Source organism: Aegilops tauschii, chromosome 6 (genome assembly GCF_002575655.3).
Source record: "Aegilops tauschii subsp. strangulata cultivar AL8/78 chromosome 6, Aet v6.0, whole genome shotgun sequence".
In the NCBI taxonomy this organism is placed as follows: domain Eukaryota; kingdom Viridiplantae; phylum Streptophyta; class Magnoliopsida; order Poales; family Poaceae; genus Aegilops; species Aegilops tauschii.
The window spans coordinates 152174035-152195229 of NC_053040.3; the positions used below are offsets into that span (position 1 = coordinate 152174035).

Here is a 21195-nt window from a genome sequence, read left to right on the forward strand (position 1 = left end):
CTTACCCGTGTAAATAGTTTTTCTCGTTCTTGTTTTATTTTCTTCAAAAAAACAAAAACTCCAAAAACATTTCAGTGTGTTTCTTTGAAATTCTTTTCTTTTCTTTGGGGTCGAGAGGAGAAGACCACGATGAAAACGTTGAGTGGCTCTCATATGCATTATTGTTGATCTAACAAAGAGCTCATATTACCTTGTCTTCGCCTTTGAATAAATGTTTGCAGATTCCAGCCTAGTCCAATGCACGTGCACTATTATTATTATCCACACCATTCGTTCGTGCAAGTGAAAGGTAATAATGACGATATATGGTGAAATGATTGAGATGAGGAAAAGCTAGTATGAACTCGACCTATCTTGTTTTGTAAATAGGATTAGTTCATCGTTCCTGATCTAGCCTATTATGAATGAAACATGTTTGCAATGACAATTAGAGATTATAGTTATTCATACCATACTTAATTAGCTAGGAGTTTATAATGGTTTACCCTACGTGCCAACATGAAAATTAAAATGATTGTGATGTAGTATGATAGGATGGTATCCTCCTTTGAATGATCTGAGTGGCTTGACTTGGCACATGTTCACGCATGTAGTTGAAACAAAATCAACATAGCCTTTACGATATTTATGTTCATAGTGATTTATATCCTACTCATGCTTGCATTCAATGTTGGTTAATCTCAATGCATGTTTATGACTGTTGTCGATCTCTAATTGGTCGCTTCCTAGTCCCTTTCTAGCCTTCACTTGTACTAAGCGGGAATACTGCTTGTGCATCCACTTCCATAAAACCAAAGTTGTTCCATATGAGTCCAGCATACCTTCCTATATGCGGTATTTACCTGCCGTTCCAAGTAAATTTGCATGTGCCAAACTCCAAACCTTCAAATAATAATCTGTTTTGTATGCTCGAATCGCTCATGTACCAACTAGGGTTGTCCATATCTTCCATGCTAGGTGGGTTATTCTCACAATAAGTGGACTCCGCTCATCATTCATGAGAAAATGGCTGGTAACCGGGATGCCCAGTCCCATGCTCAAATCAAATCAAAATAATTGCAAACAAAACTCCCCCTGGACTGTTGTTAGTTGGACGGTACCCGTTGTTTCGGACCAGCCGTGGAGTGTGCTTGTTGGTGGTGGGGGAGTATAAACTTTACCATTCTGTTTGGGAACCGCCTATAATGTATGTAGCATGAAGATACCAAGATCTCTTAGTTGTTATGTTGACAATGAAAGCATGCCGCTCAAAATATTATTTATCTCTATTTCAAAACTTGAGCTCTGGCACCTCTACAAATCCCTGCTTCCCTCTGCGAAGGGCCTATCTATTTACTTTTATTGCTGAGTCATCATCCTCTTATAAAAAGCACCAGTTAGAGAGCACCACTATCATTTGTATGCATTGTTATTAATTTATATTGAGTATGACTGTGACTGGATCTCTTTTACCATGAATTACAATGTCTAGTCAGTCCTTGATCTTCAGAGGTGCTCGGCATTTATGTTTTGCAGTCTCAGAAAGGGCTAGCGAGATACCATCTTGTTATGTCATATCATGATTTTTTTGAAAAAGTGTTGTCATCTGAGATTTATTATTATTGCTCGCTAGTTGATTATGCCATTGATATGAGTAAATGTGAGACCTAAACGTTATTGTGAATATGGTTAGTTCATAATCTTTGCTGAAAACTGGAATGCTGGCTTTACATATTTGCAACAACAAGATCAAACAAAGTTTGTAAAAGTTTTTCTTTATCACTTTCAGTTTGTCAACTGAATTGCTTGAGGGCAAGCAATGGGTTAAGCTTGGGGGAGTTGATACGTCTCCATCGTATCTACTTTTCCAAACTCTTTTGCCCTTGTTTTGGACTCTAACTTGCATGATTTGAATGGAACTAACCCGGACTGACGTTGGTTTCAGCAGAATTGTCATGGTGTTATTTTTGTGCAGAAATAAAAGTTCTCGGGATGACCTGAAAATTCACGGATATCATTTTTGGAATTAATAACAAATATTGGTGAAAGAATCAACAGAAGGGGGCCCAAACCCTGGCCACAATGGTGGGGGGCGCGCCCTCCGACCTTGTGGGCCCCCTGGACCTCCACTGACCTCAACTCCAACTCCATATATTCACTTTCGGGGAGAAAAAAATCAGAGAGAAGGATTCATCATGTTTTACGATACGGAGCCGCTGCCAAGCCCTGTTCTTCCTCAGGAGGGCAGATCTGGAGTCCGTTTTGGGCTCCGGAGAGGGGAATCCGTCGCCATCGTCATCATCAACCATCCTCCATCACCAATTTCATGATGCTCACCTCCGTGCGTGAGTAATCCCATCATAGGCTTGCTAGACCGTGATGGGTTGGATGAGATTTACCATGTAATCGAGTTAGTTTTGTTAGGGTTTGATCCCTAGTATCCACTATGTTCTAAGATTGATGTTGCTATGACTTTGCTATGCTTAATGCTTGTCACTAGGGCCCGAGTGCCATGATTTCAGATCTGAACCTATTATGTTTTCATGAATATATTTTTGTTCTTGATCCTATCTTGCAAGTTATAGTCACCTACTACGTGTTATGATCCGGCAACCCCGGAGTGACAATAGTCGGGACCACTCCCGGTGATGACCATAGTTTGAGGAGTTCATGTATTCGCTAAATGCTAATGCTTTGGTCCGGTACTCTATTAATAGGAGGCCTTAATATCCTTAGTTTCCAATAGGACCCCGCTGCCACGGGAGGGTAGGACAAAAGATGTCATGCAAGTTCTTTTCCATAAGCACGTATGACTATATACGGAATACATGTCTACATTATATTGATGAATTGGAGCTAGTTCTGTGTCACCATATGTTATAACCGTTGCATGATGAATGCCATCCGACATAATTATCCATCATTGATCCATTGCCTATAAGCTTTTCACATATTGATATTTGCTTCGTTACTTTTCCGCTGCTACTGTTACAATTGCTACGAAACTACTACTGTTACTTCTGCCACTGTTACCGTTACTTCCATACTGCTTTGCTACTAAATACTTTGCTGCAGATATTAAGTCTTTCAGGCATGGTTGAATTGAGAACTCAGTTGCTAATACTTGAGAATATTCTTTGGCTTCCCGTGTGTCGAATCAATAAATTTGGGTTGAATACTCTACCCTCGAAAACTGTTGCGATCCCCTATACTTGTGGGTTATCACTCCTGAACACTGGGTCACGCTGGAGGGGGAGGGACATACCCTAGTGACAGATCGCTCCATGCCCACGCTGATAAGCCCTGCAGTGTCGTCAATCCCCCGCCGCGCGGGGGAGGAAGCTCACTATGAAGGCTCGTGTGTGGATGCGAGGAGGAAGCTCACAACGAAGCCTATGAGCTACTCCGACTGAATCATCGGGGAGAGATGAATCGTCAGGGAGGAGTGGACGATGTAGGGGATGCAACACGGGCGAGCGGGTGGGCGTGTGAGTACTAGAGCATGCTATGTTGCCCTGTTAGTGCGGTTTTGGCTAGGAGCAAATGCTTGTCCGATAACGACGTGGCAATGAACCGTGCGCCGTGATTCGTGTGTCTGATCCAACGACACATAAGCGCTTTCACATGGAAGAACTGACGCTAGTTCATTAGCATTTTGGATATCTTTTGGCTTACGACCTCAAAAGCCATGACAAGTGCCAAAAGGGAGCAAAAAATGATTGGTTTGCAACGCGAACATGAGACAAATCAAATACCAGTTTACCAACGACAACTCAATTTAGCTACATTTCCAAGCAGTCAACCCACATGAGGTCATCAAAAACTTAAAATCTAAGGAAAAGTTCACATAAGCACAAGCAAACAAGAAAATTGATCAGCAATGCTTGAGTCTAGACTCTAGAGTCGTTGTCACCATTCGTTAATTATTATAAATCATGCAACCGTTTGTACCAAAAGCAAGCTAAATAGAGTATATTAGAATATGAGGATCGATCCAACCATTCATTGATTCACTTTGGGCGTTGTTGGCCTGCTGCTAGCCTGCTACAAATCCTCAATCGGGGTTGTTGGCCCGCTACTGGGCAGCAGATCGATCTCCTCAACACCTGGATCAATCATGCTTCAAATCCTGAAACAATGAGAAGATCAAGCTAGCCAAATCGTTGCTACTTTCCAATCCAGCCGAGATAGATCACAAGCCCACTTTCAAGACAATTAATGTATGGGTCAGTATTGGAGTTCTTCTCGGGTTAGGCTCAATACGTTTTTCAAGAGGCATGGGTCTGTGGCTAGCGGAGGCAGTCTAACGGTGGACCAAGGGAGGCGGCATCGGGATGGTGGAGAGGCGCTCCAGTGCGTGGCGGAGGACCTGGTGGCGGCCGAAGGCTAGATGCACACGTCCTGTACGAGGGAGGCCCGCATCTGCGCCTCTGAATGTTTGAATTCACGTGAAAGCATAAATCCACCTTACCAAATTAGCCTCGGACCAAACTATGAGGGAAACCATATTGACAATTGGATCAACTTAATACTACACATTAAATTTGGTAGTGCGATGTACCGCAAAAAGCTCTCCATTTTTTAAGTAACAGACCAATGAAAGTCATGACTAAAATGCAATATGAAATCCATAAATCAATGACATACTGTTTTAAAACAGGCTTCAAAAGTTATGCAGGCCGAGATCGATATATGACGATTCATGAGATCCGGTTTCGAGACTATAGACGCCTCTAAACAGATATGACAACTCTACTAGGGTTGCTCTTAAGAGACGGGCAACATATATATCACGGCGTGTAGACAATCGGTGTCTTTTATCCGTAAGTATTTAATCAAACGAACCATACATGCTCTATGTATATCTATCCGTAACTATATCTGTTATTTTCTTCTGTATAAGATGGATTACAAGTTTACAGCTACTTTCTGTAGAATGTATACCTAACACGAGAAGGACACGTCAGCAGAATGCGTCCCACGCCAATACGGCCGGCCGGCCCCGTCACCTATTTATACGGTCCCCATCTCTCCCACCCGACCCGCTATCCCCCACGGCTTTTACTGCGCCCTCCGAGCAAACCAGAGAGGAGGACAGAGCACACGACGCGCGCAAGAGAGAGACACTACGGCAATGGCGGAGGGGAAGCTGCTGCTGCGGTCGTTCGTGGAGGTGCCGAGGGACTCGCACTTCCCCATCCAGAACCTCCCCTTCGGGGTCTTCCGCAGGAGGGGCCAGCCCGAGGGCCCGCCGCGCCCGGCGACGGCCATCGGGGACTTCGCGCTCGACCTCGCCGCCGTCTCCGCCGCCGGCCTCTTCGACGGGCCCCTCCTCTCCGCCTCGCCATGCTTCCACCAGGTACTCGTCCTGCCCATCTACTTGCTCCGCGTCATCTGCCTGAGATTGCTACTGATCTGATGCTTAGAGTAGAGCGAGCATAATTTCCACAGTCCAACTGATTGCTGGCGCATCGATTGAATGCTTGGGGAATTAATTGAGTTGCCGAAGTTGTAGTAGTGACTAGCACTTTGTGATGCAGTAATTGTAGTTGGTGATTTGATTATGTGGTTAATTAATTACTGCTGTGCGCGCGCAGGAAACGCTCAACATGTTCTTGGGGTTGGGCCGGCCGGCGTGGAAGGAGGCGCGCGCCACGCTCCAGAAAATCCTCTCAGGTTCTCTTTGTTCCTCTTAGCTAACTTGGATTGTGCTACTCCTTGATTTTACTTTGTTATTACTGTTCCAAGGTAAGCACGGCGTTGTGGGGAATAATCGTGATGTTCAGCCCGTAGTGATGCTTATCGTGTTTAATTATGCTGCTGATGTAATGTACTATGCCTTGTGAGCAAGCGCAAGTTTGAAACAGTTTTTCAGTATTTGTTCTAATTTGGTCATGTTGGTTTTTGTTGGTTATATTCATCTGGTTTATCATGGCACGAGGTAAAGTGCAAAGACCCTGAAGGAAATCTTTCCTAAAAAATTATTTCCTTGTTTCACTGTAGCTGATGAGCCGGTGCTGCGTGACAACGAGGCCTTGAGGAAGAACTGCCTTGTGCCAATGGTGAGCTTGACAGCCATCTAGCTCCTACCTTTTTTCTGGAGAAGCAAAGGAATATTTTATTTTTTTGAATAAGAAACAAAGGAATATTGATGAAATCGCTGATGTTATGTTTCAACCTTGTAGAGTGATGTAGAGATGCTTCTTCCTATCACGGTAGGAGACTACACGGATTTCTTTTGTTCTGTGCACCACGCAAGGAACTGTGGATTCATCTTCCGCGGACCACAGACTCCAGTCAATCCGAATTGGTAATGTATTCTCTTTGACCATGCCCTGTCTTGATACAACTCGACGTTATGACCAAGTATGTCAGAAAACTTGAGCTTAGGCATAGAATGCGCGTGAACTGTGTGCTTCTATGTTCTCCAGAAAATTAAAACGTGCTTCTATGGACAATGCACTTGGTGCAATCTGATCCCAATACATCTAAATTAGAGCCTGGCTAATAAGAAGATTCCTTTTTATGGTCATATGGCTACGCTTTTTGCTTATGTTACCTAAAGCTAAGCATACACAATACATTTTTTTGCAATAGTCATTTGCTCAAATTTCATGGGTTACAGATTTATAAAATTTGTGAAGTTGTTCTGCATGCTGTTCAGTCGTTTCTTAGCACACTTGTGCTCTAATAATACACAGGTATTCTTAATTCTGTCACTAACTGCAATATGTTTTTGTTTCACTCAGGTTTCATTTACCAGTTGGTTACCATGGACGGGCATCATCTGTAATCATATCTGGAACAGACATTATTCGACCCAGGTACACATCCCAAAAGTTTTAAATAGTTGTTTAAATGTTTATTTTAGTGTCCTGTCTGATTGAGTAGTAACCATTAGCCGTTTTCCAATTTCATTCACTTTCTGAAGTGCCTAATTTCTCCCAGCCTGCCCCTTTGTCATAATTCACTATACTGTGCACTTTTTTGTTGCATTGAACCTTCTGTCTCATGCTATAAATAATAACTTATTATATATATGTGTGTTACACTGGAACCTCTTTGACTTTTTTCTGTTCACTATCATTCACTTGATATCTTGATAATATTATCTTTGTCTGTTCTTGCTAGAGGACAAGGTCATCCAACAGGAAGCTCTCAACCTTATTTCGGTCCTTCTCAAAAGCTTGATTTTGAACTTGAGATGGTTAGCTTCTTACATATACCTCTTAAATGTAGTGCTTGATATTCTTGTGGTTATTGTCGACACATCTTTGCTAATTAATCAAATACTCTCTCCATTCCTAAATATATGACCTTTTGGTAGTTCAAATTGAACTACCAAAACGTCATATATTTAGGAACGGAGGAAGTAATTAGTTTGCATTCATATCGAATTAACCTTGATTCACTAATGTCGCAACACTTGTTGCTTTCAGGCTGCCATTGTTGGACCAGGGAATGAACTGGGCAAACCTATTGATATTGCTGACGCTGAGGATCATATATTTGGCTTAGTGGTAATGAATGATTGGAGTGGTAAGTATCCTTTTCAATGTTACTTGTTCTAAATTGTTTGCCCACTGTGTCTGTTCTGACTTTTGTATACTATATTGCAGCCAGAGATATTCAAGCCTGGGAGACCATACCTCTTGGACCTTTCCTTGGCAAAAGCTTCAGTAAGACACCTGATATCAGCAGTATAATGTTTTTAGGATAAGCTTTGAATCACGTGTTGTACAAAAGTTGAAATGCTGCATGTGTAATGTTTGTTTTCTACTGGTGCTCGTTTCTAGTTCAATTCTTCTCTTATTCAGAGTTCTGTATCTCTTGCTATATGTAATCTTCTGCAGTGCTTCATGAAGAAGTACACTTTTCCCTAAATAACACTCTCCCTTCCATTTTGTAAAATTTAATTTCTCTAGGTACATCTGTATCACCTTGGATTGTGACTCTGGATGCCCTAAAGCCTTTTGCCTGTGAGGCTCCTAAGCAGGTAAGCAATTTTTATTTTGTTATTACCAGTGCTATTTCTTTTGCTAATGAGCATTTGCTCTCCTGTGAATAACTAATTTGTTTTGTGTTACAGGAACCTGAGCCTTTGCCTTACTTAGCTGAAAAGAATCATATAAACTATGACATTCCTCTTGAAGTACGATCTTGTCACATTATTGCCTCGTTGTTTTGTTTTTGCCATTTCTTGTTGAAGTCAATCTGATTATTGCAAAAAAAAATCTGTGCAAGGCTTGGATTAAGCCCAAAGAGCAAAGCGACGCATCAATTGTCACAAAGACCAATTTCAAACATATGTAAGCACTCTGTTTGGGACGGAGGGAGTACGTTTTAATTAGAGGCATAATTCAATCCATGGTGCATACGTATCTTATTTCTTACTCAATCTGCTGGTCTTCTCCGTGTGTATATTCATAATGTTTCCATTGGTTTTGTTACCAAAATCTCATTCCATTTTGTACTAGTAAATTAATGTGTTAAAATATGCCCGAAGTGCCCTTTTTCACTTCGATGTGTAACCCATGCATACTCCTGTAATCTGTTTTACAGGTACTGGACCGTGACGCAGCAACTAGCACACCACACTGTGAATGGATGCAATCTGAGACCAGGGGACATGTTTGCGACTGGCACCCTCAGTGGACCTGTATGGAGTTAACCATTGCAAATATGAGTTACAAACATGCCAATCTGCAAATTACAGTACACATCGACACTGAACGACTCGCCTTGTTTCAGGAACCAGACTCTCTGGGATGTTTGCTGGAGATAACGTGGAACGGGCAGAAGGAGATATCGGTTGGGAATTCGATCCGCAAGTTCCTCCAAGATGGGGATGAAGTCATCTTGACAGCCTGTTGCAAGGTTCAGTGAACTATGTCCTTTTTCTTTTCTTTTCCATCGGACATTATCGGTCTTGAAAATTTCGACAATTACCCGCAAAAAAGAGAAAAGAATTAAAGATGACATGATGTGTGATCTTGATGGCATCTGGGTTTTCAGGGCGAGGACTACAACGTTGGATTCGGAACCTGCACCGGGAAGATTCTGCCGTCGCTTCCATGAGCCAAGACGGGGGATGATCTTCAGTTCTTGGAATAAAGCAGGCAGTGTGTTTAGCAAGCTGCCATGTATCTTGAAGGGCTTAGCAATGGCGGTAAATAGTAATAAAATTGGGATGAATTCCCCCCTAGTGATGATGTGATAACTTGATTGCTTTAGTCGGTACTTCCTCGATGATATCGTGATTCTACCGTGTGTCATTTCGTTTTCTTCCTTTTTTCTCCTCTGCAACACCGCAGGAGGATGCGATGTTGCGATTGTTCCGAAGTAAATTTTGTTGGGTTTCAGCTGAGCAAGAGCAACGCAGACGCTAGGTAGATTGTGCTGGGTGGTAGCTAACTATCACCAGTTAACATGCATGGGCCAATTCTTAACCAAAATCAGACACTTGCTATCATTGACGAGTTAACCGTCAGCTGCTTACACCAGTTGATTTAAGTAAAAAAAACTGAAAACAAACGTATGATAGGAAGCAAAAAGAAAAACAAAAAACAAATTAATCAAATCAAATTAACAAAAGAAAGAATGAATCCGGGTGGGCGTGCGTGGTTCGAGTCAGAGGCATGCGAGCTCCTTGACGACGTTGACGGACGTGCCGACGGCGTTCTTGCAGACGGCCATGGTCTTGTTGTTCGTGCCGGTGTACTTGAGGTTGACGTTGACGAGCTGCAGGCCCTGGCAGGGCACGTTGTTGACGCAGTTGAGCGTGACGGCCTCGGGCGTGGCGGAGGTCCCGACGATGTTCTTGAAGACGATGTCGGCGACGACCACCTTGGAGGCGCCGGGGGCCTTGGCGCAGATGTTGTTGGGGCAGTACTTCTGGTCGATGACGATGGGGTAGGAGACGTTGTCCATTTTCACGTCGTCGTACACGAAGCGGGTGGCCCTGAGCGCCGACTTGGAGTCCTCGTACGACTTGATCCGGAGCCCGTTGGTGGCGCCCTTGATGGTGCAGTTGGTCACCTGGATGTCCTCCACGTCCTTCTCGTCCTTGTACCGCCCCAGGCTGCCCACGCTGATGCCGTGGCCGGGGCCGCACCGGGAGCCGTGGATCTTGACGTGCTTGGTCCCGGGCCCGATGGAGATGCAGTCGTCGCCGACGCCGATGTTGGTCGCCTTGATGGTCACGTCCTCCGAGTCGCCCATGTGGATGCCGTCCGTGTTGGGGCTGTTCCCCGGCGCCGTGATCTCCACGTTCTCCACCAGCACCGTCTTGCACTTGAAGAGGTTGAGGTGGAAGAACTTGGCGTTCTTGAGCGTGATGCCCCGGATCGTCGCGTTGTTCACGTAGTCCAGCACCAGGCTCTGCATGCGTGCATGCACGTGTGATCTTGATTGGTTTTGGTTTTGGTTTTGGTTTTGGTTAATGGCGATGCAAGAGTGGGTGGGTGGGCACGTACGTTGGGGAGGATCTTGCAGTCGTAGTGCTTGCTGCACTGGTTCTTCTCCCACACGAGGGGGCCCTGGCCGTCGATGGTGCCGTGGCCGTTGATGGTGAAGTTGTCCACGCGCATCACCTCGATCCAGTTCTTCTTGTAGGCGGTGAGGTCGCCGGTGCCGAGGAGGTTGCCGTCCAGCCGGATGATGATGGAGGAGGTGCAGGGGCCTGACAGCTCCAGCGCGCCCACCAAGAAGTTGCCCGGCGGGATCACGATCTTCTGCGTCCCCGTCGCCCCGCACGCGTTCTTCCACGCCTTCATCACCGCCTGCGTCGCGTCCGTCTTGCCGTCGCCCTTGGCCCCCAGCATCACGATGTCCAGGGGGCCCGCCGGCACCGACGGCGCCCCGCCGGCGGCCGGCTTCGGCTGGTACGGCGCCGCCGCCGCCCACGCCGTGCTCCCGAGCAGCGCCAGCGCCACCGCCAGGGCGGTGGCGGCATTGCTTCTCCCCGCCGTCACCATCTTGATAGTAGCTGCGTGCCTTGGTCTCTGGCTGGGTATGGTGAGGCGAGAGGTGGACGGCGACGCTGGCCGCTTATATGCGGCGGAGGCGCGCTATGTTTAGCTACTCGGTAGTGCGTTTCGACGCTGGTCTTTGGCGCCAACGGACGCATGGTATTGGCGGGGCCGCTCCCGACGGTCGAGCGCGGCTGTCCGCTCCGTTTCCCCGATGTCGTCTCGTCTCCGTCTGACGGATTCCTCGCGCCATCGCACGCGCGTCCCCATCGCTATAGGTGCGGTGCGGGAGTCAGGATGGAAAACAGGTGGGGCTTGTTTGGTCGTAGGCACGAGTGGCGCCTCCCGGACTCCTGGTTGACTCTAAAACATGCGGCAAAAGCAGATACCATATCCAGTGCTAAGTGCTAACGTGGAAATAAAACGGTCAAATACTATCCTGAATGCTGCCAAATCATATTCATTACTGTATGAATAGGGTCTGTCTGGGGCAAAACCGTTATGATATCATCTTGGCCGTCAACGGCCGGACCCCTAAACTGCTCGCATCCGTTCGAACGAGCGGTCTGGACCCAATTTGTTATCCAATGCGGTACCTCACAAACCAGAGGGACTTTGCGGGCGTCCGAACCGCTGTCACGCGCGCGTCAGACACCCTGGCCCACTCGAAAACCTCTTCCGTGTCAGCACCCTCTCTCGCGCGAAGCAGTTGCCACACATTCATGCCGTTCAGCCTCACTCCAGAGCGCCGGCGTCGCATTCATGACGGCATTTAAACAGGTGCGCCGCTTCCCGGTCTCCGCGGCCGTTCAAAGCCGGAGCAACGAGATTGAGCGGGACGGGATGGGAAGGGATAGATATCTACCACATTCCAAACGGGCTGCCCCACCGTTCGTCTTTCGGCATTAAACAGGCGTGCCAGCCAAAAAACCCACTTGAGCATCCTCATTCAAACACCCATCGCTTGGGCTGACCGGTGCCTGTTGTTTATACCTGACCACACCGGCACGATCCGCACCACACCACCTCTGCTCCTGCTCCTCCTCACCACACCACCTTCACCATGACAGCGAGCTCTAGCATGTTGTGGCTAGCCTCACGACGGAGAAAATCACGAAATAGTCGCCCTTGCGGTCGGCTAGCAGGGTCGCTGTGTGCGGCGGATAGAGGTTGTCATGCCAGTGAGCTCGTCGGAGGTCTCAGACGATGACCCGACGATGGAGGAGGCCTTCGATGATGAGCCGGGGCCCCTGCCGCGCCGGTCCATGCCGACTTCGCCATGGAGCAGGCGCAGGCGCACTTCAACGCCGTCATGGGGGAGGTGGAGCCGGTGCCAGCGTTCCTGCAGGCGCAGGAGGAGCAACGCTACAACCTCAATCTCCTCGCACATCACCGGCTGGCGGAGGGCCAGATCTATGATGAGTTCACGAGCGAGGAGGCCATGACAACCATGGTGGCGGAAAACCCGAACTTCGTGAGGAGCAGCGAGCGCTCTACGAGGCCGCGTGCAACGCTCGCGCGACGGCCGCAGCCATGGACGCAGGCAACCACGTGTCATTCACGCCGCTAACTAGTCCCGCTGGCGCCACGAGCTAACTAGTCCCGCTGGCGCCACGAGGCTGGCCCATCCACATTCATCGCCAACCTCACCTCCATTGGTGACGGCCAGGTCGCGGACTGCGACAAGGAGTAGGGCATGCGAGACGGCGACACCTCATGTCCCATGTCCTATGCCAGTGACCGCCCGTGGCTCACAGTCGTCGGACGTGAACACAAAGGGGAACAACGAAGGGGTCGGATGTGAACACGAAGGGGAACAACAAGGACTTGGAGGTCAAACGCTTTCTAGGGCTCATGGCTGCCGGTGAAGATTTAGACTAGTTAACTTCCGGATGCTTTTGTTTATTGAAGTATGTCAAAAATGTAATGAATTTAATCCGGTTTAAATGGAAATCGTCCTGTTTGCATGAACATAGTCCAATTTGTTCAAATCAGTTTTGAAATGTATATGGGTATGATTGGATTGCCGACATCAGTGTCCGCATCCACATCCGCAAATTGGTCCGGACCAGTCTGCGGACAAATACAATGTCCGTTTTGAGAGTCTGTTAGCCAATGATGGAACAATCTGATGAATAGTTCCGTTTCAAGGATAAACCTCCCATATTATTATATATAAAAAATCATTCCGCACAAAAGGAAAAGGGTTGCGTGAAATTACATATGCACACGAATCAATCAGGAGGGCCACAGCAAACAGGGCGTTTTCAATCGGCGTCAGTTCAAGGTGCATGCCAGCAAATAGCTGCAGCCCACACCAGGTTCGAGCAACAGTTTCACCAGGTTCGAGCAACGTTGACAGCAACAGTTTCGTCAGTAGCACCGCGAGACGGAGGCCAGAACGGGCGTGTGCTCCTCACACCAGGTTCGAGCCACCATCGCCGGGTCCTGCCGTCATCGGCGCCTCCTCGACGTGCAACGGCTTCTTGTAGAGCTGGAGCAGCAGCGACGAGCAGACGACGCTCACCGACGAGGCGGCCATGCAGGCCCCGGCAAGCCATGGGGGGAGCCGGATGCCCGTGAACGGGAACAGGACGCCAGCAGCGATCGGCATGCCCAGGACGTTGTAGCCCAGGGCCCAGACGTAGTTGAGCCGGATCTTGGCGAGGGTCTTCCGCGAGAGGTCAATGGCGGTGATCACGTCCACCAGGCTGCTCTTCATCAGGACGATGTCGGCAGCCTCAATGGCAACGTCTGTGCCCGCGCCGATGGCCATGCCCACGTCCGCTGCGGCCAGGGCCGGCGAGTCGTTCACCCCGTCGCCGACCATCGCCACCGCCAGTCCTTGCGTCTGTGCGGGAATGGAGTAAGCAGGAATGCAAAATGTAATGCCAGGTAATAATCCCTGCCGAAAAGAGAAAAGACCGTCGTACCTGCAAGTCCTTGATCTTCTCAGCTTTTCCAACTGGATCGATCTCAGCAAATACGGTGCTGATCCCGACTTGCTTTGCTATGGATTTGGCTGTAGCCCAGTTGTCGCCCGTCACCATGATGCTTGTGATGCCCATTGAGCTAAGGTGTGAAATGACGCGTCCTGCCTCAGGCTTCAGAGGATCCGATACGGCAAGAGCTCCGCAGATAACCCTATCGATCGCAACAAGCACACAGGTCCTGGCAAGATCCTCCATTTCAGACATGTATTCCTCCACTTCAGAGCTCATTGGAGCTTCAAATTCTTGCATGAGCCGTTTGTTCCCAACCAAAACCAGCTTGCCTTCAACATTCGCGCTGACCCCTGCCCCTGGATGCACCTCAAAATCTTTGGAATCCATCATATGATCACTCGGAGATCCATACTGTTCTCTGAGCTTCTTTGTGTATTCAACAATAGCCTTTGATAGAGGATGCTCACTGTTTGCCTGACAAAGTCACAATTTTTCAAGTTAAAGAGAAAATTAGAGCCAGACACCCAAAAAAGGAGGAAAAAAAAGTTTATAACAACAGAATAATAATAAGTAGGAACGTATCATATGGTGTCTGCCAACATAAATGCGGAAAATGACAAGTGGTTAACAAACCAACCTCAGCACTGGCAGTTAAATCACACAATTCTAGAAGTGGTATCTTGGAGAAGGTCTTTGTTTGAACAACAGAAGGTTTACCCTTAGTCAGGGTTCCAGTTTTATCAAATATGATAGTTTTAATCTGCAAACAGAGAGATCAAAACGGTGGTCCAGTGTGTGTTAGTATACCACAGTAGAATTTATATGGAGAAGAAAAACATACTCCTTACACTGGAGTCTGTATCGCACGAGCACACACACACACACACACACACACAAGCTAGCACAAAAAGTTTCAAGATTACCTTGTGAGCTTTCTCAAGTGCATTGCCACCTTTGATAAGAACACCTAGAGAAGCACCTTTTCCAGTAGCAACCATAACAGCAGTTGGGGTAGCTAATCCCAGAGCACACGGGCATGCAACGACTAGGACAGATATTCCAAACTGCAGAGCAAGCTCAAAACTATCCATTGCCTTTGGAATCCATTGCTGAGGGTAGAGGTGAAGTTGCCCGGGTATGAACCAGCCAAGCCATGTAAGAAATGCAGCCACCACAACCTTAAAATGAGAAGAAACAATCAATATGAGAAAGGTTTTCTCTCAAGAGATAGCCTGGCAGCAAATATCATACTAGAACATTTGTACGTATCAAGCAGGGTATGATTTCCCACAATGAACCTACTGTTTACTGCTGGAAAACTAATCAGCTCAGTAAAGAACAAGGTTAAACTAGATAGTTACTAAATCAAATAAACAAATTTGATCTTGACAAGTTCACAAAACAGGAGTATACAATAGAACCCGGGTAGCCAGCCGGTAGCACATACAAGGTCTTCAGCTGAATGCTAGCCGAGTCTAGGCTGACTACTCATATTGGTCATGTACATCACATTTGCATAATGTTGATACCGACAAACTACTACTGTAACCAATTATGAACCACAAGGGTAGGTAATTTCTGACCATGCTCTGATTATGCAAAAGATGATGCAGAGCAACATAGCAGGAGCAAATTTAAGGAGAAAATAACAGATAACTTACAGTTGGAACAAAAAACCGTGAAATCTTGTCTGCCAACCGCTGTACTGGAGCTCTTGCAAGTTGAGCAGCTTCAACTAGCTGGACTATCTGTGACAGAGCCGTCTCTGACCCAACATGGGTGGCCTTAACAATTATGAAACCATTATCGTTTACAGTACCACCAATAACCTTTAAAAAAGACAATTGAAGCATCAGGACAGTACATGATAAATAACATCAGATGAGGCAATCGGAATCCAAAAATACCAACCTTATCTCCCGGTTTCTTTGCAATGGGCCTTGCTTCCCCAGTTATCATACTTTCATTAACATGGCTTTGGCCTTTGATGACAACACCATCAACTGGGACCTTTTCACCAGGGACAATCTTAATGAAATCGTTTCTTTGAAGTAACTGGGTACTGATCTCCACTTCTGAAATGACACTTCCATCCTTTTCCAGTGTGAGAAGTACAGCTGTTTCTGGTGCAAGTTCTGTCAGCTTTGACAAAGCATCTGATGTCTTCCCCTTTGCCACCACCTCAAGGTATTTTCCCAGCAATATAAAAGATACCAACATCGAACTAGTTTCAAAAAGATCTTGCCCTTCAAACGTGTCTGATGTTAGTGCCTTCACAATAATGTACACAGAATAGAAGTACGCAGCATTTGTTCCCAAAGCAACCAGCACATCCATGTTAGAGTACCCTCGCTTCAGTGCATGGTAAGCTCCAACGTAAAATCTGACAATTATCAATACAAAGTGAAATACGTAAGACACATGCTGTAGCATAAGATTGCAGTGAAGAAATTGTAAAGCAGCATCGTTTGACAACTTTTGCAGTACTTCTATCATTCCCAAACAGCATGATACCTTTATATAATTGCATTTTTTGAAACAAAAGAGCTTAACATTTTTTCAGAGAGAAGGAATCAACATCAAGATGTTGTTGCCAGGTTGAGACTGTACCTCCAACCAATAATGAACTGAACTGGAGAACATAGCAACCACCGCAGTAGCATACCTACCGTCATGTTGTTGTAGATTTTATAAAACAGCCAATCTCCAGAAGGAGGGAGCATGGGCAGAACCATCGCGAACAGGAACACAGGAACTGAAAAGAGGCAACTCCAAAGAAATTGGTTCCTGTAACTCATAATTTCATGGTGGCGTTCTACTTCTCTTTGCTTTGGTGGTGAGTACAAGCTGGCATTAAAGCATTTAGGGGGTTCTGCAGCATCCTGAATGCGCTGAATAAGTAATCGTGGACCAGTGACATCAGGGTCATATGCAACTGTAACTGTTTGACCTGATGTATCCCATTCAACATTATTCACTCCCTCTACAGTTTCCAGTACCGACTGAATGAGTTTGGTGTCTTCTGGAGAACTCACACCCTCAAGTTTTAGATGCATTTTGTTCACATCGTCCCCATAACTAATGAGATCAGCTCCAAATCCAGCATCCTCAATAGCCTCGATTAGTAAATCACGGCTGGTAATATTTGGATCAAAGTGCACCTTGGCTTCCTCTAGGGCAAGCCCCACTGCAGCTTTTTTAACTCCAGGTACCATCAGAAGTGCCCGTTCAATAGATTCAGAACAGCTTGTACATGCCATTCCTTTTATCCGGAGCCTGCATACGGCAATTTCTTGTTCTTGGAGTTCATCGACCTCAAAGTTGATATCCTCAATAGCTTCTTTTATGGTTCTTGCCTGTGAGAACAAGAATCTTAACTGAGAAAATATAGCAAATTATACCAACGGTGCAGCATTTTCGGCATTACTTTGTGGAGAATGCATCAATGCAGACTCGAGTTTACTGAACTGAAAGTGCATGCTCATAAATATAAATCTACTAAAATTGCTAGTAAAAAAATCACAGTATGAAGAAAGAAAGGCTGCATTGTTCCTTGGCAGTTCATTTATGCTCAAAATTCTCTAAGAATATATAATTGAGGTATACTCATCGTGGAGAGGATATAGTTCCTCGGCAATTCATTTATGAACTAAACTATCTGACAATGTTTGACAGTCCAATGATTGGGCAGTCGCTGTCAAGAGATTGGCCCACACCAACAAAAGGTAGTTAAAATAGTTGGTGGTACAAAGGTGTGGGTCTTAAAACTGAATATCAAGGGAAAGATAAGATAAAGTTGACCTGGCAGCTAAATGAGGATTTGTAGGATAAAATTCATCTCCTGAAACCAAACATTTCCCGTTTACACTAAATACATGTGCAAATATGTCCCTAGTGAAAACTGATAACTTGGATTAACAACAGGACAAAAAGAAGCTACCACATGTATTTGGCTTCCCTCTTTTTACCCCATTTATGACAATATGCAGATATTTCCATAGCAAGTACTAAGGACCTCCATATTGAAAAAATAAAAAATACAGTGATGAGAAGACGAGCATCAGCTCAAGGAAATCTTACATCGGTCTCCTCCGGGCTGTACTGAACAACAGCCTGGCCCTGAAGGGTTGAGACCTGGATGCTCTCGACCCCCTTCAATCCTGCCACCACCGTCTCTATCGAGACGGCACAGGAACCGCATGACATGCCCCGGACATTGAACATGACCTTCCTTGTAGTCCTCTCCTTCCGCGGGGATACCCTGGCGGCAGCGGCAGAAGCGCCATCCGCCGCATGGAGAAGCGGCTCCTTGAGATGGCTCTCTCCATTCTGCTCCATTCCTGTTGCAGAATTGGTCAGAACAACATCATGGAAGTAGCAGAGCATCAAGAACCCACGTCCAAGACACTCGTCAGAACCTATTAATGGAGTGCAAATACTGTTCTTCTATCTATGTGACAGAGTGGCGGCAGCAATCTGCATTAGAAGTACAGACAGCCTACGGTTTGGACAAACCATGAACACGGTAAAATCAAGGTGACTGGTACTAAGCAGAGCTGCTGCTTTCCCCCAAATCTTCAGCCGAATAACGGCGTGTTAAATTGCGAAACATTAGTTTCCTCAACGATTTGTTTTTACCCGTAAATCATGCAGCAGATTTTGCTCCGCGCCTAAACCAAACCAAACCAAACGAAGTGCCGTGCAAGTTTGAAGTCTCAGAAACAACCACCGCTGACGCGCGCGCAAACAGCTCGAAGCACCAAATTTAACAGGGAGACTGAAAATAAAAAAATACTGGGGCGGCAACTCCACACAACAGAACCGCGTACCAGAGAGCGAAATCAAAAAAACCCACGAGACAAACAGCCAAAAAGCTTGGCGGTGGCGGCGCCGGGGGGCGGTGGCGGTGGTTACCTCTGTATCCGGCGACGGAAGGGGCTGCAGAGGAGGCTGCGGCGGGCTCTAGGGTTCGTCCGCACGCGCGCGCGGCTGTGGAGGGATTAGGGGACGGGATGGGATGGGATGGGAGGGGAGGGGAGGGAGTAGAAGACTCGGAGGCGCGGGAGGAGGCGGCGTGAAGCAGGCCGCCCGCGGCAAGAGGAGGAGGCGGCGACGAGGGCGAGGTGGCCGGGTACTCTGGCCGCCTGTAGTCCTTGTTTGTTTTATAAAATTTTGATTTGATGACTCGTTCGGATTTGCTGCAATTTCGATGGGAATGCGGTGGCTTTTGCGGGTTTTATTTGGCTCCGGTGGCGTTTGAGGTTTGAGTTTGATTTGGTTTTGGATTCCCTCGGTCGGGTCGTTGGTGGCCATCGCTTTCGCCGCTCCTTTTCTATCCTCCTCCGTGTTTTTTGGTTCTTGCCCGCTCGTCTTTCAGTTTTTGCCCGTATGCCCCTCTGAAGCATCTCCACCTTTTCAAACTCTGCACATATTTCTTTTTATGGTAGTATGTGACTCATTTATATCGTAAGAATTATATAATACAAGTTACCTACAAACCGACCTAGTAAAACTGAAAAGACAGTAAAACGCTATCTTTTACACAAAGGAACAACAGTTAAGAAGTAAAATTACAATCAAGACACATAGTCCTCGCATCAACAGTTTAACACCCATCACCTGCCTCTGGAACCACCACAACAGCAACCGAAGGAAAAAATGACGGATCATCTTCACACCTAAGCTCGAAAGTGGCTCCATCGCAGATAAGCTTTGTGGACCTCCAATGTGGCTCACGAAAGGTGAAATCATTACCGTTGAACGTATCAGATCGCGGCAACACCTTGGGCCGGCGCGGACGGATGTGGAGGCAGACCCTGCAAAATGGACCCGTATAAAAGGATATTCGCGGAATATGCTCTTTTACAGGTCGGCTTTGCGGGGTCTGGTCTGCCGCCGCTCCCGTCGGCCCGCAAATCCTAAATTTGCACCTCAATTTGACACAAGATAATGCATTTCTTTGCTTTTTCAACAACATTGGATACATAGTACATCACCAAATTTTTGCTAGAATAGCAAGACCAAAGAAAACAAGAATCACAATTATGCATTTTAGAAGATTTCCAACTTCAATAACTGCTCCCACTAGTTGGACCAATATCTTCTTCATGCATTCATTATTGATCTGTGGATTCTTGATTTTTCATTCTTCATTCTTCTTTTTTGGTTCTAAAGAAGTAGAGGTTGCTTCTCCTCTAGTTGCACATGCAGCCGCTTCATTGCCTTCGATTCTACTAAGGAGTGCACAAACGTCTATTAAGTTTCTTTCTATCAATAAATCAATGTATTCGTCTTCCCAAAACGAAAATGAGCATCCATCTTCCTACACACATGATGATGTTCGAAATGAGCTATCACAATTGAACCAAAGAATGCGGTGCCAAAGCCGAATGAAAACAACACGTACCCCGTCGTTTTCGCATTTGAAGAACACCCATCCGGGGTGCTTCGTCGTGCCCGAAGTTAGCCGCAGCACTGTCCGCGTGCAGTCGTCGCACTATATGAGCGGCATCGGCGAGCCACAGAGCCTCTGCGCGAGCGCCGAGCCCGGCGGACGGCCAGCCGAATCCATGCCAGCAAACCGTCGGCGGCGGCGACAGGACGAACCCGTACCTGCATGCGGCGATGGGACTTTGCCGGGGCTGCGCGAGGTGCTCCCCGAGCATTCCATCGCTTGGCGCAGCCACCGGCGCCCGGAAAAGCCAAATCCGGCCACCCGCGACGAAGGGCCGCAGATCTGCAACTTTCCGGCCCGCCGAGGCAGGAGGAGGGAGGGCAACCTCATGCATGTGGCGGGCTTTCGGCGTGATCCCGCCGGCTACTTTCGCCGGGATCGTGGGCGGCGGCCCGGCAGCAGGGCGAGGGGGAGAGGGGAGGTGGTAGGTGGGGAAAAGCGTGGGCTGAAATGTCCTCCACACCAACCGCTCCCGCTATATGCAGGGCACCGACGGGCCGGGGGGCGCGTATTCGCGGGTTGGGGTCAAGATTTTGCCACGCCCCTCAAAAAAATTACGGGTCGGCCGCGTTTGCGGGGTCTGTTCGGGCGGGATTTTTCACGCCGACCCGCATTTTGGCGGTTATTTTGCGGGTCGGGGCTTTTTACGGGGTCTGCTAGAGATGCTCTAAGAGGCCGGCAGAGAAAACCACACCTGCCATCCACGAACCACGAGTCAAGTGCACGATTCACCATCTTTCAGATGCCACCGATGCAGACCACAATCTGCATATACCTCCCAAGTTTCGCGCCCGCATTGGAGCAAACGTCGTCGTAACGCGCCTGATAACACAGGTCCACCACGAGG

The 21195-nt window shown here is 47.1% G+C and overlaps 3 protein-coding genes across 3 annotated transcripts; 1 reads left to right on the forward strand and 2 right to left on the reverse strand.

Moving 5' to 3' along the window:
* The first annotated feature begins 5017 nt into the window (after positions 1–5017).
* Positions 5018–9254, forward strand: LOC109753986 (fumarylacetoacetase). Its single transcript, XM_020312912.4, has 14 exons — positions 5018–5338; positions 5577–5655; positions 5983–6041; positions 6165–6289; positions 6729–6803; positions 7111–7186; positions 7419–7518; positions 7599–7658; positions 7905–7975; positions 8069–8131; positions 8224–8288; positions 8542–8638; positions 8731–8856; positions 8995–9254. The coding sequence occupies exons 1-14, from the start codon at positions 5114–5116 to the stop codon at positions 9055–9057; spliced, it is 1284 nt and encodes a 427-aa protein (XP_020168501.1). The 5' UTR covers positions 5018–5113; the 3' UTR covers positions 9058–9254.
* A 167-nt stretch (positions 9255–9421) lies between these two features.
* LOC109753987 (exopolygalacturonase-like) lies at positions 9422–10817 on the reverse strand. Its single transcript, XM_020312913.3, has 2 exons — positions 10455–10817; positions 9422–10359 (listed from the first exon to the last, which is right to left on the reverse strand). Exons 1-2 carry the CDS (start codon positions 10800–10802, stop codon positions 9610–9612), a joined length of 1098 nt encoding a protein of 365 aa, XP_020168502.2. The 5' UTR covers positions 10803–10817; the 3' UTR covers positions 9422–9609.
* Positions 10818–13093: 2276 nt separating this feature from the next.
* Positions 13094–19198, reverse strand: LOC109753985 (copper-transporting ATPase HMA4). Its single transcript, XM_020312909.4, has 9 exons — positions 18809–19198; positions 17975–18234; positions 16505–17250; positions 15806–16277; positions 15556–15723; positions 14818–15072; positions 14532–14654; positions 13883–14368; positions 13094–13800 (listed from the first exon to the last, which is right to left on the reverse strand). Exons 2-9 carry the CDS (start codon positions 18230–18232, stop codon positions 13366–13368), a joined length of 2943 nt encoding a protein of 980 aa, XP_020168498.1. The 5' UTR covers positions 18233–18234; positions 18809–19198; the 3' UTR covers positions 13094–13365.
* Positions 19199–21195: the final 1997 nt, after the last annotated feature.

What these genes read in the sequence shown, in the direction of transcription:
- LOC109753986 (XM_020312912.4), top strand. Translation starts at nt 5,114, where the DNA reads ATGGCGGAGGGGAAGCTGCTGCTGCGGTCGTTCGTGGAGGTGCCGAGG. An exon ending in GGTAATGAATGATTGGAGTG is followed by an intron (nt 7,519 to 7,598) that starts GTAAGTATCCTT and finishes ACTATATTGCAG; the next exon opens with CCAGAGATATTCAAGCCTGG. An exon ending in TCTTGACAGCCTGTTGCAAG is followed by an intron (nt 8,857 to 8,994) that starts GTTCAGTGAACT and finishes CTGGGTTTTCAG; the next exon opens with GGCGAGGACTACAACGTTGG.
- LOC109753985 (XM_020312909.4), bottom strand. Translation starts at nt 18,232, where the DNA reads ATGGAGCAGAATGGAGAGAGCCATCTCAAGGAGCCGCTTCTCCATGCG. An exon ending in CAGTTCATTATTGGTTGGAG is followed by an intron (nt 16,278 to 16,504) that starts GTACAGTCTCAA and finishes GATAATTGTCAG; the next exon opens with ATTTTACGTTGGAGCTTACC. An exon ending in CACGGTTTTTTGTTCCAACT is followed by an intron (nt 15,073 to 15,555) that starts GTAAGTTATCTG and finishes TCTCATTTTAAG; the next exon opens with GTTGTGGTGGCTGCATTTCT.
- LOC109753987 (XM_020312913.3), bottom strand. Translation starts at nt 10,802, where the DNA reads ATGCTGGGGGCCAAGGGCGACGGCAAGACGGACGCGACGCAGGCGGTG. An exon ending in ACTGCAAGATCCTCCCCAAC is followed by an intron (nt 10,360 to 10,454) that starts GTACGTGCCCAC and finishes GCACGCATGCAG; the next exon opens with AGCCTGGTGCTGGACTACGT.